Source organism: Bos taurus, chromosome 5 (genome assembly GCF_002263795.3).
Source record: "Bos taurus isolate L1 Dominette 01449 registration number 42190680 breed Hereford chromosome 5, ARS-UCD2.0, whole genome shotgun sequence".
In the NCBI taxonomy this organism is placed as follows: domain Eukaryota; kingdom Metazoa; phylum Chordata; class Mammalia; order Artiodactyla; family Bovidae; genus Bos; species Bos taurus.
In genome coordinates, this window is record NC_037332.1 from 12,218,762 (window position 1) to 12,234,131 (window position 15,370).

General features: G+C 40.7%; 1 protein-coding gene across 2 annotated transcripts in view; it reads left to right on the forward strand.

The window, feature by feature from the left end:
- Positions 1-753: 753 nt before the first annotated feature.
- TMTC2 (transmembrane O-mannosyltransferase targeting cadherins 2) overlaps positions 754-15,370 on the forward strand; it is a 422,587-nt gene continuing 407,970 nt past the window's right edge. The window contains exon 1 of one of the 2 annotated variants that reach the window (XM_002687180.7): positions 754-1,487. In XM_002687180.7, coding sequence (XP_002687226.1) covers positions 1,405-1,487 — 83 coding nt within the window. In that variant the 5' untranslated portion in view covers positions 754-1,404. The remainder of the gene's footprint in view (positions 1,488-15,370) is intronic. The other variant, XM_059886837.1, reaches the window with a different exon arrangement.

The following is a 15,370-nucleotide window of genomic DNA, read 5'->3' on the forward strand; positions in this document are numbered from 1 at the left end:
TGACAGTTCCCTTGAAACCACGAAAAGCCGCCGCAGCTGCGGGTATGCCTGTGTGCGTGCTAATCTTTTTGTCCTCTGTTGGGGTCCTTTCTTTTTAAGCTAACTGCGGGAATATTTCCCTCCCCACCCGTCTCTCCATTGACATTTGGGACAAAGGTCGGCTGGGAGCTGAAATCTCCCCCCTAAGATGCCACCTCAAACTCGCCAACCCCCACTATCCTGCACAGTGGGTGTCTGACGCGTCGCGTGTGTGTTCGTGGCGACCAAGTCTGCAGCACTAGCCAAACCTGTTCTTCCTCTACCGGTCCCCAGAAGTCTCTCCAGCTGACCGGACTTACGCCTGGCATCGCTTGGCACACGCAGCGCCCGGGGTTGAGATCCCGCTGGTGTCAGGCGCCGCCAGGCAGCAGCGGAGCGAGCGACCGCGTCCTCCCGGTCTCATTTTTCCCGCGCCCAGGGCGCACTCCAGCTACCTCTTTGGGCTGTTTTCCAGCCGTCGCCCCTGGATCCCCGCGGCTTCCCAGACTGAAATCGAAGGTGAACGAAACAGGGGGAGGGCGGGAGGTGGGAAGGCGGAGCCTCCCGCCCGGGGAGAGAGTGGGAGGAGCCTCTAGCCTAGGGGGTAATGTGGGCGGAACCTTAGGGGGCGGATCTGGGTGGGGAAAGGGGCTGGGCGATCCGGGGATGGAGGGTTGGCCACGCAGGCGCGGGGGGCAGCGCCGAGAACCCCACGCGGGAGCTTCTGGAGGCTCCAGCCACCGCTTCTCACTTCACTGGAGAAGGCGCTAGGGCCGGGAGGGGAGCTAATAAAGAGTGAATGAGCTGCAGCCGCTGTGGCGGCCGGAGTCTGCCCGAGCGGCATAGGAGCCGTGTGCCCGGGAGGCGGCGAGGGGAGGCGGTTTGCCTTGTCCCTCCCAGCAGCCCTTCTCTCTCTCTCTCTCTCTTCCTCCAGCTGGTCCCAGAGCCCGGCTCGGTCCGGTCCCTCTGCCCCTACCCCGCACTCTCCCACCTTCTCCGAGTCCCACTCCGCACCTAGGACGCCCCGCACTGCCATGGGTTAGGGTGGCGGCTACGAGCCGCGCGAAGGACCAGCCTTGTGCATCCGCCGGGGGACGCGGAGCCCGAACGCCGCTCGCCGCTCGCCGGCGCAGGGCATGGGGAGCGCGGTGTGAGCCCGCACCCGGGGAGGACGCAGGAGCTGCGGAGACGGGCGAGGAGGAGGAGGAGGAGGAGGAGGAGAGCGGTGGATTGGAAGGACCCGAGGGAGGAAGGCAGGGTGGGGAAGCGAGGGAAAAGTGAAGCTGGGAGGAGAAAGCGGCGGAAGGTGGGGATTGATGCTTCTGTTTTTTGTTGCCGCTGCTGCCCTCGCGCTGGGAGCCGAGCCGGAGAGAAGGCGGTGGAGAGATGATTGCAGAGTTGGTGAGCAGCGCTCTGGGGCTCGCCTTGTATCTCAACACCCTGAGTGCGGATTTCTGCTATGATGACAGGTAAGGGGGTGAGAGGAAGGGGTGACGGGCTGCCTGGGGACTCCGCGGTGGCTTTGAAGCTTCCCCGCTTTAAGGCTGGAAGTGCATCTTGGAGGGACTATTCCTGCACCTGACGGCTTAGGAGACGCGTAAACATCCGAACCTAAAGCAAACATTCGGGACGCGGGCTCACAGGGCGGGCTGAGGGAGTTTGGGTTCTTACTTTGCAGCAGGTTCCTCTCCTTGCTTCTAGACTGTTGGCAGATGCTTAAGTTTCTTAGCGGAAGTCACAGCAATTTGGGAAACTGTTTAATGAACGCATTAAAAACAATTCTTAGGTATTCCTTGGTGTAACAAAAGCACATTGAGCGATTTTACGTCTGGGCTGGAAGGAAGCTGCTCCCTGCCCTCTAATAGATCTGCCCTCTAACGTTTCCTTTTATTGATGGGACACTTTTATTTCCCGAGGTTGAAACACACATTTGACAGTTGCCCAAATAGTGGAGAGATCGCACTGTTTCAACTTTCCCTTTTGACGCGTGGTGTATATTACTTTGCGCCAGGGCAGTGCTGCGCCCCCGCCTCCCTCACAAATCGATGAAGTATTATTTTATAAAAGTCTGGGCCTTCATTTCTGTTTGGGAGTTTTACTTTAGACGTTAGCGATTCTTTTGTGCTAACTGGGGGAAGAAGACGCCCCTAGAGACTGAAGTTGTCTTCTGCATTTGGGTTAGTTTGGGTGGCTAATGAGACCTGAACTGTGTTGTCAAAGAAACTGCATCGATTTCTGGGAAATGTCACAGTTGTGCTCGTGTCTCTACCTATTTTTTTTTAAAACGTTGTTAGTGTTTAGAAACTGATGAAAAGCTCCATTAGGGGAAATTCCAATTTGTGTCTTTCCGGTGACTTAATCTGATTACAATGAAAACAGATGCATAATTAAAATATATTAGGGAGAACAGCACGCCTGGCTAAACTTATTAACCGTCCTGGGGTGTTTCATGCTCCATTGAAATTAAACCATCCAAAAAGTGAGCACAGATTTACTTTGACAGCTTTTCAGCAGCCTCTCTGGGTTATGGAAAGTGAATGGATCCCCAGGGTCAGGGAGAGGCAGTGAGTGAACTTAAGCAAAGTGGTTGATGGGGAAGATGAAGGCAGAATCTTCTCTAGATGGTGATTAGCCAGATTCTGTATCCTCTGCTGTGCCCCCTCTCCCACTTAAAAGGGTGTTCATAGTTGTACACCTTAAGTCACCAAATCTTGGTTCACACCCACGTCTGTTACAAAATCCCCTGGTAATAGACGCAAGAACATCCAGCAGACCCTTCTCAGTGCCTTTTATGTAAGTGTCTATCAGATACTAGTTGATAGAAAGCCACTGGTAGACATAAACTTTTCCTTAACTTTCAAGCGATGTGCATGCGGTCTTTAGCAATTATGCTGCAAGCTCTGAGAGACAAATGGTCTGTGTGTAAGAGTGATATGAGCTGCTTCTGTTCCCTCCAACTTTGTGTTACTATGCACCTGCTATTTTCTAGAGTACTGGCAGAAAAAAACTCTTGCTTTCCAGAGTTGGGTGACTTTTCAGTAAAGTGAGCTCAGGGGAGAATCTGGGCTGTTACTGGTACTGTTGGGGACAGTTTGAAGAGTAAGTATTTAAGCCAATAATTAAGAGCTTATATAAGAAAGTAACTTACTGTAATACTGTAACTATTGTAGAACACTGATAAATCAAGCATCACTGGCGTGGCTACTCTTTATTGCTGTCCAGTTCTTTAAAAAGTACATGTCAGAAGAATCTATCCAATAAAGATTAAGGCTGGAGCTCAACTACCTTTGAATGTACTTTTCTCTGTAGACTTAAAGTTTATTTTGTGTTCTTGACTCCTCAGTCAGAAGTGTTAGTGTTGTAACTTGGACAGAGTGTAAGTATGATGATAAATTAGTTGTGCTTTGATAGTTGGCAATTGTTGTAAGTTCTTTACCTGCTATAGATTGAATGGAGTGTCAAAATTCCTGACATACCTAGCTGCATAGGTGAATTTAATGTGATGATTTGCCTATATCTGATGCACACTCGATATATGATATATATCAATATATACCAATGTGACAATGAAGGCCTGTAAATTATAGTTAGCTACAATTTGAAAAGTGTATTTGACTCTAGTTTTCCTAGTAGCAGAATTGTGTGTGTGATTACATATTCTTCGGAGTATGAAGTCTTACAAGTATCACTTGCTTTTTATGAATCCTAGAAATTATGAAGTATGTATTAATAGGAGTGTGGAACTTCCTCGGTGTCTGCATAGCATGTTCAGGTAATTCAGTGCCAAGGTGAACTGTAGATTGTGACTTCCCACTTAGACTTTCTGACCACTGCTCTAACTCACTGGTGTGAGAAGGGGAAAAAAGCTGGGAGTGGCAAGTGGAAATTGTAGGAGGATGGTAATGTGTTTATTTCCACCACTCCATTTCAGACTACAAGGACTCAGGTGTGAAACTTGTTTAAACTACATCTGTGGTTTCTGCTGCTTCCCTACTTTCCCAGCCTGCCCCAAAACTTTAGTGAAATATGGTTTTCAAAGGAGAGAGCCGTACTGGGAATGAGAGAGCAGCTCAAGGAGAGAAATGACTTTTATGCTCGACTTGCTTAGTGAAATCAAGACTCTGCATTTTAGCTGACGAATCTGGCATTTACTGTAGGAGGGCTTTCTATTGCTTCAGCTTAAACGTTATTGCTGTGGTACTTCTCCAAGTTATCATTTCTTTTAAATATAGTGATCAAATTTACTTTATAAACTATATATGTAATTACGTTCAGTGTTTGATGTAGCTTGGTTGAGATTAAGTGGTAATCTGAAACCTTCTTTTAGCAAAATCAATTTCCCTATGGTAAAATTTAATATTTTACAAGTGTTTCTGTGCTAAAGTTAAGAATATGGCTCTGATGTGATGAAACAAACAGTAGAAGAGTGGAATTCACCATATCTGATGAAAAAGCATATATGGTTTCAGCTTCTTCCTCCTCTCCCCTTGCTTTCAATCTAGTAATAACTGTATTGAATCTTAATTTGTGGTTAGAGTAAAATTGGAATTGTAAATATACAGTCGTTGCTAAATTTTAAGTCATGTTGCATGTGAATTCTTGAAGGACCATTTCATTTTCTGGAGAAATTTAATGTTAGGCTAGTGGGGAAAACTTGCTGACCCAAAATTCTCTGCTCTCTGACTTATTTGTTGAGGATAACATTGCATCACTTTCCTTTCATCCTCTTTAAAAGTCCTGTTATGTTTTGCACAGAGAGAACACCAACAGAGGAGTCCGTTTACTTCAAAGCAACAAAAGTAAAACTATAACTGCTGTTTCCTACTCTCATTTCATTTTGCATATATCTTCTAATTGATGGCATGCTTTTTATAGTAGGTAACAAGTAAATAAGTTAATGCTGCAAATTCATCTTTTTATTCTAATGTGAGTAAAATAACATATTAGTTTAAAAAGACAATTTTGACTTTCTGAAAGTAGGAAATGGGCTTGTGGCCGCTTTGAAAAAAATTTTCTTTATTGCTCATTCTGCAGTTGTTAAACTCAACCATAATCATTAACATTATCTTTGGGTTTCTTAGTTACTGGTGTGCAGTAATTGTGTAAAACTTGGTGAAGCAACTCCACAACAGGAATTTCTACTCTTGAAATCAAAACCACCCCAAATTCTCAATAACACATTCCTAGTTTAGTTATTCATCTAGGTGTAAATGTAAATCTCAGTTTAAAAGTACTCATTTTTTTCCTGAATGTCATAAAGAGTTTCATTAACAGTATTTAAATGAAGAAACAGAGGATTTAAAGTATGACACAAGTTTTTTTTTTAATATATATATTTCTTTTTCTGAAGATATTAAACTATATTTTCTACTTGATCTTTTAATGTTATTATCAGTTTGGGCTTTTGACCTGGTATAAGAATTTCTTGTGAAATGACCAGTTCCTCTAACTTCTCTGTAAAATGTTCTTTCTAATAAATTTGCCTTGGACCAATCTGGGTTTGTTATCTTAAAGTTGTAGTATGTTCAACCATTGAAAACGTGTCTGGTATTTAGTAAATGAATGTTTAGAAAGAATTACTATAAAATCAAAGTAAATAAGAGAGAAGTTTGTTTTGCATCTAAGGTTGTCTTTTTAGGCTAGTGTGTACAAGAGTGTTATTTCATTCTCATTTCTTTCCCAGTTGCAAATGTATTGGAAAAAAAAAAAAGGCCAGTGGATACAATTTACAGTTTATAAAATATTTTAGAGGACATTTTATTTTCTAGCTAAGTTTTGACTGTTTAATCACATCTATGTGGAGAAAGTCATTTTGCTGTTTGAACAAGTACATCTCTTAACAGTAGATTAAAATTAAGTGAAGCCTGTATGGATTGCTTTGCCTTACCTCTGTTGAGCTTGTCACATGGGGTTTATCCTAGCAAATGACCCAAATACAAGCACTGAACGGACATGCACAAATGCCACAGGGAAATTTCTTGCCAGCCATCTGTCTCTTAGTTGCTTTCATATATAAATGTACGGGGTTGGGGGGCAGGGGGTGAGCTGCCTGTATTATTGCATATTATCAGTTTACATCATCTTGTCATCTGCACTTAGTTTTTCAGAGCTAATGTACCCCGTAGTAACACTGAATTCCCTGCTGCTATAATTCTGAAAGAGCTTCAGCCTTTTGGATTCCAACATGAGTTAAGAGCAGTTTGTCTTCCTAATCTCTGTTGCTATTTAGCATGCTAAAAGCACCTATTTAAAATGCCTTTGATGGTGCAGCTCTTTATCAGAGGTGAAGGGTATGTTTTGTTTAAACCCGGCACCTTCAAAATACTAGGAAAGGACAAAGTTTACCCTTAAGGCGCTCTGGTAAATCTGTGTCTGACAAACCTACTTTCTTATAACCTCATTATTCTCACCTAACATGCTTTTAACACACTAATATTCATCTCTTAAGTTTTTGATTCTCTCTTGGAAGCTAAATCTTATATGAACTTGGAGTCCTTCCTTAAATGGCTTCACAATATTGACAAGTGTGGCAGCCTTGATGGAAAGGACAAGTGGGTTGCTGAATGTAATGACCTTCCCTCTATGAATAGCTGTCCTCATTAAGAGCCTAGCTGAAAAAGAGTAGAGAGCCCATCACCAGGAGCTACATCCGTCTACTTTTCATGGGATGAAAAAGGTGTAATATTTTGAATCATTAAGGTGGAATTATGCACAACGCTTGATGGTTTCTTTAAAGATCTGATTTGTATGTGTTTTTGAGGGAGGGATTGGGAGCAAGAGGAGAAGAGGACGACAGAGGATGAGATGGCTGGATGGCATCACTGACTTGATGGACGTGAGTCTCAGTGAACTCCGGGAGTTGGTGATGGACAGGGAGGCCTGGCGTGCTGCGATTCATGGGGTCGCAAAGAGTCGGACATGACTGAGCGACTGATCTGATCTGATCTGGTCTTGAGGAATAAAGGGCTACATTCATTAATTCACTGATTATAAACACCTCTAGACCTGGGCTTCCCATGTTTATGGTACATGGGACAAACAACAGCCATTCTCCCTTGTCAGTAAGCGTCCCTACCCGCCTGTCCTTTCCTGGCTATACTTTACCAGGTGCTTGCATGGTGTTTGAATCTGGGAGTCTGATGATAGACATAAACAATGCTGATAGCTTGTCCTTTAGCAGAGTTTCAGTTGCACTGGCTCATATATATTTTGATGGATACTCACCGTTTTAAACTTTCACTGGGCTTCTGTTGGCTTCTTTCCCAGAGCATCTGTGCTGAGGATCCATGGTAGATGGTTTGAACTAGATTTATTCTTGATCCAGTGCTCACTGGTACCTTATTTGTACCCGTTGACGTTTTAGAATGCTTTTGCCACGTGGCTCCTTCCTGTTGCCCATGTCAGTTGTTTTCCTTGAAGGTCTGCATCGGCTGAACTCTTTGAATTAACTGGATTTGCCTTGACTAGTCATAGGGATTGAAGACTTTTGTCTCAGATATTATTTGGGCTGTATTTTCCAGGCAGTTAATTCTAACAAGATGCAGTTCTATCAGATTTCTATTGATCTTCTCCTCTCTGACAATTTAACTTTTCAATTATATTTGTCAGTTTCTCTGGTACTCAAGGTTTCTTAGAATAAAAGGTATAGTTGTTTGTTTAAAACTTTAAGAGATTTTTTTGGGATTATCATTTTGGGTTCATCCATGACCTTTCTTCTTTATAGTTAAGTGGGAAAGAATTGAGTAAGCCCATCTACTCTGGAGAAATTTGAAGAAAGTAGGAGCACTGAAATGATTTATTTTCCAGATTCTACATTAAAAGTTTTTATCATGTTTTAAAAGTGATTTATCTTACTTAAGGGCATTTCATCAAATACAGTTAATTTGAGTAACTGGAAATGATTATTTTAAAGATGAGATGGAGAGAAATTTGAACTTGCTCATGTCTAAAGGATTAATTTGGAAAAGAGATTAGAATTGAAAATTCTAATTCCACCTTTAGATTCCATTTTGTTGTGGAAATAAGTGAAATTATGTATACATTTAGTTATTCCAAGGCTATATACACTTAAGGGCGGTGCTAATGTATTTCTTTTAAAAGTACCTTAGAACATGGCACAGGAGATGCTATTTGCTTTTGATTATTTGGTTTAAGCTTTTGTTTTATGATTTCTTTGCCAGGGCATTTTGTGATATCAGAGTGAGGCAGGGTCTGAAGCATGGCTCAGCATATACTTCTAGTCAAGAAAACTGGATAAATTACATATTTGTCAAATGAAACACACATCAGTGCCCTTGGAATAGCAGCTGTGTGGTAGGTGTTGAGGCCAAATAAAGTATTTCTTTCCCTTTGTCTTTGATGATTGCCCTTTATTTCTGTGGAATTTATTATGATACATGTGTGATTATTCCTCAGGAGCATCGAGTTTAAAAAAAAGTTCACAATAGGCTTATGATTATGGTTTAACTAGGAAACAATGTGTAAAAATATTGCCGGTGTGGGGTAAAGAAAAATTCACAACTTTTGATGATGAAAGTGCTGTTTTCCTACTTGTCATTCCAAGGATTATTGATTTCTTTAAAAGTAGAAAAATTCGACTGTTCTAGCCTAGAAATTCTCACTTGGCATCATTTAGGAGTATTTTGACTTCAAAGGATGTGTTATTTGCTGAAAAGTGGCCACTGGGGCAAAATATGGCTCTTGACATTTTGAACGGTGTTAAATGATGGCACCGAAGTATTTCAAACAGTCATGATTCAACATTGTTTAAAAATCCAGTGGGGAAAATGGCAGCCCATAGAACCCTGCATATTTGGAATTCTTTGGGTATTCATTTTAAATGCAGTTCACAAGTTTGCTTTTTACAAAATGCTGTGTTTTTTTTTTTTTTAAAGAAAGATGAATAAGGCTAGTGAAATTTTTACAGCTGGGTCTTTTGGAATTTTGTGTTCTTTTTTTCAGTTGCTTATAAGTATTCTATAAAGGGACTGAAAAGATGCAGGCCATAGCCTTGATTTTTGTTTTTGCTTTGCTTTCTCGGCTGGGTTATATGCCTATACTCAGAATATTATTATAATGCATATTGCTATTCAGCATCTATTATAAATCCAAGATCACAAAAGTAGTCTTTGAGCAAGGCAGATAAGTGAAAACACTTGGGGAATAAGTAAACACCTTGTTTTTGTTAATTTCCGACTAGTCTCATGTCTACCATGCTTTCTTTTCTCTTTGGGATATCTTTTGGATTAAAAAGTCAGTAGTCTGACTCCACAGTATTCAGTGCATGCTGCAGTGACATTCCTGCGAATTGTGGCCTCCACAGGGGTGCCTTGGCTGGTGACTGTAGATTGCACTTTAGGCTTGACTGCTTTTCGCAGTTTGGAGAGGACACTTGTCATTACAGAGCCATTTGGGAAAGGAGGGTAAAGGTGACAGCTGTGTTGTTCCCCTTGGGGACCTTTCTCATTGTTTTCTATACTATCTTTTGTCCATCTCAGCCCTCCTATCTTCAGGTTTTTAAAGGTGTTATAAATACGGAGCCTCCTGCTTTGGATTGTAAAAGATGTCTTAAGGTAGAATACTTGGGTCCAAATATTTTGTCAAGTGTACTTTTAGAATAGGGTGTTTCTCTCCTCCTCCAAGTAATTAACTGCAGGACTGCTTTCCCAAAACAATTGAAAAGAGCTCATTTTGACAAAGCAAGCTTCTAATGACAAATTTCCCAACTACAAATTTGCAGAGGAAAAGTTCTCCGATGATGAAGAAGTTTAATCAGGCAAAAAGACGTTTTTATTTGCAGAAATAGGCCCTTTAGAGGGAGGTAATTACTTATAGCTGATGTGAAAAACTGGTATACCTGAATTCATTTGGTAAACCTCATTTAAAATAGGAAGGTTATTCTTGTTATTCTATTGAAAGGAAAAAAATGGTGCTGTTGTATCACTGAATTTATATTAAAGAAATAAGGTTTTACACTTAAACCCACTCCTATAGGGATATGTATTGACTTAACCAAAGAAAATGAATTTGAGATTTGAGAAGAAATCTGTTATAAAGACACTAGTGTCCAGCCTGAAATTACCAACTGTAGTTTGCCATAGGTATCTTCTATTTAAAATATCCCACTGAAATGATGTCTTTTAGGTTGCTTCCTCCACCTCTATATTTTTAAAAGTCTTTGCATTTTTCTTTTAAAAACAATAGTATTTTTTGCTAATAGTATTCCATGTTGAACAGAAAATGAAATTTCACTGTTACTGATGAATAAGTCATCAACATAAAGTAAACCATTTCTATGAGAGACTAGTACCTACTTAAAAAAACAATTGGGATATAGTTGCTTTACAATATTTTATTAGTTTCTGCTGTACAAGTGCATCAGCTGCTGCTTACTGCTAAGTCGCGTCAGTCGCGTCCGACTCTGTGCGACCCCATAGACGGCAGCTGGGTATCCATATATCCCCTCCCTGTGGACCTCCTTGCTCCTATCCGCCCCTCTCGGTCATCACAGTGCACTGAGCTGAGCTCCCTAAGCTATACAGCAACCTCCCACTAGCTGTCTGCTTTACACATGGTGACGTATGTACGTCAATCCCAATCTTCACACTTCCTCCTACCCCAGTGTTTCTGTTCTTTAGGTCTGTGCAGCTGCTTTTAAGTTCAGACCTGATACGATGTTAAGGATGCCTGTGGCAGGCAAGGGGGCTTAGACCCGGTCCTCTCTCATAACTACCTCCCTCTCCACACCCCACCTTCATCATTTGATATGGATGATTATCTTTTAAAAATTCTTCTAAAATGCTTTTAGAATTTTCTCAGTTTCTTTGAACCACATGAAGGTCTTTGTACCTCTCCTAAAAGCACATTTTCAAGCTGGGCTTCTTATTGGATCTCTTTCCATCTATGTATGTGTATATGTATATATTTCTAGATCATTGCTTTCCAAACGTCAGTCTACCTGCTTATCACTTGGGCTTGTTAAAATGCAGATTCTGCCTGGCTCTGGTCTAAGAGTCTGCATTTCTGTCATCTTAGGTGTGATCAATGCTGCTGATTCATGTAATGTACACGTTAGCTTTGTGTGTTTTACAGACATTTGGAAAAGACTGCCTAAATTCCTGGATTAAAAAAGATTTAGCATAATCTTTTATATCTCAAAAGCATATGAGTTTTGCCTTTTTATTTAATCTCTTTGTTTTGTCTCATATTTGCTTAATCATGACATCTTTAAATTGATCATAAGCGTTTGAGATATTGTATATATTTTGAAAATGTAGAGAGCCTGCTAAAATCTATTTGATCTCAATTGAAATATCTGTCACTATCTTGTATTAAAATGTCATCTTCTTTGTAACATTACTGTGGAGACAGATGTTAGGTTCTGATTTTGACAAACTGATAGGCAGTTGCCTTAGGCTTATGACTTGAACAGATTTGTTGTTGTTGTTCAGTCGCCCAGTCGTGTCTGGCTCTTTGCAACCCCATGGACTGCAGAACGCCAGGCCTCCCTGTCACTCACCGTCTCCCGGAGCTTGCCCAAGTTCGTGTTCATCGCATCAGTGATGCTGTCCAGAAACTGATGTCTAAACGAGGCTGTAGTCAGTGCCTTGATGAGTGTACTTTTATTGAGCAATCCCTTGTAAGGGAACTTGGCTTACATTGCATGAAGACTCTTTATGTCACGTAGGCAGCAAAATATAGACAGCTGAAAGTAGGAAAGAGAAAGATTTATTAATGATATTCAGGCACTGGGTGATACTACTGGATAAAGGTATATCTACCTTTTGAAATGTGTTAGAAATGCTTGGGCCCCTCTGATTTTTTTTTTAACCTGGTACACTATACCTTAACCTTTGGGGTTTTTCTGAATAGGTGAACTCCTTATATATCTGAAGGTTACATGCCTACTTAGTAGACATCGTTTTAAAGAATTTATTCTAAAGTAAGTTATAATTATTTCTTTCTTTTTGAAATACTGTCTGTCTACAGTACTGAAAGAACAGTAGGCCAACATAAGAGAGTAGCATTTTAGTCTTGGAATTAACACTTTATTAACTAGGACTTGAGGTGGTTAAAACTTGCTCTCCTAATTGATCAGGAAGTGCAAATAATGCTAACAACTGCCAACCACAGAGTGAAGATCAAATGAAATAGTCTGATGAGTGTTTTCTGTGTATTTAAAGAGATGCAGGCTTCTCGCGTGAACGGTCTCTACCGGACAAAGCAGTGGACGGGAGCCCTCGTCGTCGGGCTGCGTCTGGAAGCACCAAAAAAAAAATAAAATAAAATAAAGAGATGCAGGAAGATACAGTTAGAGGTAGGGGGTGTTGGACCAGAGGATGTGTGACTCGGTTGTCCCTGAGTGGTTGGCAGCTCACTCTCTTCTCACCTGAATACAGAGCTGTGTTCTCCATCATGTCCTTGCTCACTTTTTCATTTGGAGTCAGTGGTTGAACTCCTGCTGCCCCAGCTTCTGATCCCCCACCCTGCCACACCCCATCTCTACTTCTAATCTCTTAGAACTTGTCCCTGGTCTCTCCATGGAAGCAGGTTTTGTTCTCATCTATACCTTTTCTCCAGAGAAGGCAATGGCACCCCACTCCAGTACTCTTGCCTGGAAAATCCCATGGACGGAGGAGCCTGGAAAGCTGCAGTGCATGGGGTTGCTGAGGGTCAGACATGACTGAGTGCCTTCACTTTCACTTTTCACTTTCCTGCATTGGAGAAGGAAATGGCAACCCACTCCAGTGTTCTTGCCTGAAGAATCCCAGGGACGGGAGAGCCTGGTGGGCTGCCATCTATGGGGTCGCACAGAGTCGGACACAACTGCAGCGACTTAGCAGCAGCAGCAGCATACCTTTTCTCCAATAGTTTGGCCACCTGATGTGAAGAGCCAACTCATTGGAAAGACTCTGATGCTAGGAAAGATTGAGGGTGGGAGGAGAAGGTGGTGACAGAGGATGAGATGGTTGGATGGCATCTTCGATGCAATGGACGTGAGTTTGAGCAAACTCTGGGAGATGGGGAAGGACAGGGAAGCCTGGCATAATGTAGTCCATGGGGTGGCAAAGAGTCAGACACAGCTTTGCAACTGAATAGCAATGATTCTTTTTCTGTTGCTTTCCCACTGTTGCTGGTCTCTGTGCTTATTTTGGATAGATATTCTTTCCAATCTGAGTACTTTTTTCCTTCTGCAAGGTAAAAGGACCAGTTATAGTGCATCGGGTGTGAATAATCTTTGGTACTGTGGTTCTGCTTCGTAATGCATATTGTTACTGGGTACTAATGTTCTCTCTCTTCAATAAAGCCTTTTTCTTTTGGGAGTATATTCAGAGTCATAGCAGTACTGGCAGCCCGGTGATTAGGAAAGATGTATGTCAGATAAGCTGAAGTTTTTCCTGCATTGAAGTGTTTGTGTTAATCAGTGGTGTATTGAGAATTTCCAGTAAGTATGCTTAGCACATGTACTGGAGGGTGACATCTAATATCTAAGCCTGGTGATACAATTTTGTAACTAATTACAAATTTTTTTTTAAGAACTTTCCAAGCAACACAGTGGCAGAAATTAAGAGAGACCACAAGAATTTTGAAATCAGATAGCCTAGGGATCTAATCCCAGAACTATTACTTGCTAATTATGTAATTTTGATTGTTACTAAAATTTTTCTAGCCTCTGTTCCCTGTTCAGTACAATGAGGATAGTAATACCTACTTTATAGTGTTGGGAGAATTTAGTAAGTTTTATAAAGTGCAGTGCTAGGATCTTAACAAGTATTTCTCTTAATCAAGAAAACATTCATTAATTCTATAGCTGATACTTTAAGATAATTATTTAATAACATCTAAAAATATTGTAGAATATTTAGGGGTTTTTCTTTAAAGCCAATATTCAAAATTTAAACTTATTTCTGATAATTTTTCACTTGGCATTTCAGATAGAATTAGTGTCACTGAGAGGGTTCAGTGAGCTATGTTAAGTAATTACTAATTTTAAAATTCAGTTTTCACCTTGGGTTATAGGTTTGGACAAATGATTTTGAAATTTAACCATTATACACACACATATGCATATATGTATACACACCAGATTTTGCCAGTAAAATGTTTGTGGTATATACTCAATTACATGTATAACTGATTCACTTTGTTGTATAACTGAAACTAATATAACCTTGTAAATAAACTATACTCCAATAGAATTAAATTATTAAATTCATTAGCAATCAATTAAAAAAAGTATATACAAAAACCAGAACTCAGATGTCTCCCTGACATCTTCACGGCAAAGTAACTTTCTTCTTTAGATTAGATGATAGGTACTGTGTGTAGAAGCACATGGAAAATTATGATTTCTTAGCATCTTGTAAGAGTTGTTCTACTCTCTGATGCATATCTTAGATTTTTCAGGAAAATCATTATTTAAGGACATATCTTAATATTAAGATATTCCTTATTAATATTAATGAGACAAAATCTTCATGAAAATATGGAGTTATTTTGAATTATGTTGCAAAATGTTATGTTGAATTGAGAGCCCAGATTCCAGGAATACTTTTTTTTTTAATTTATTTTAATTGGAGGCTAATTACTTTACAATATTGTGGTGGTTTTCGCCATACGTTGACATGAATCAGCCATGGGTGTACAGGTGTCCCCCCATCCTGAATCCCCCTCCCGCCTCCCTCCACAGCCCCATCCCTCTCGGGGGACAACCCAGGACTACTTTTTATATATCTTTCATTTTACAGTGAGTCTGTCGGGTATAAAAGCTCTGTTCTTTGAAGGCTTTTCTGGGAAACTTGTTACTCTCTCACTGACTTGCTCTTTGATCAGGACCTATGACTCATATTAATTTATTTACAGTAGTTCTGCCTTTAAGAATATTGATCTCCCTTTTGATTCAACAGATCTTTCACATGTTTACTTACCACTTGACACTAACATTTCTGGCTTCCTTCCCTGCTTCCTGCCCTGCTCCCCTCCAAACAAGAAATATTTTCCTCCTCAAAGTACAAGTAAGCTTAGGATGTTGAAGGTTTATGGAATTGATTAGATGATTTCCTCTTTAAAGTCTAGGTGTGGCTCTAATGATTTTCCAAGGTTCCTTCCAGCTTAAAGCAGGTCACAATTTTAGGGTTTGGGATTTGGGTCCATTTGTCTAAAAAATATATCTGAAATTGGCCACTGGGGGGTCATTAATAATGTTTTCAGTAAAACATTGTGCATTTTGCTATGCATACAGTGGAAAATGAGGCACTAATACAACAAACCATATGAACCGAAGATGTTTTTACCTCAGCCATAATCATCATTTTCTTTCTTATGTGTTGCCTTCTTCTCAGTTGGAATGTTT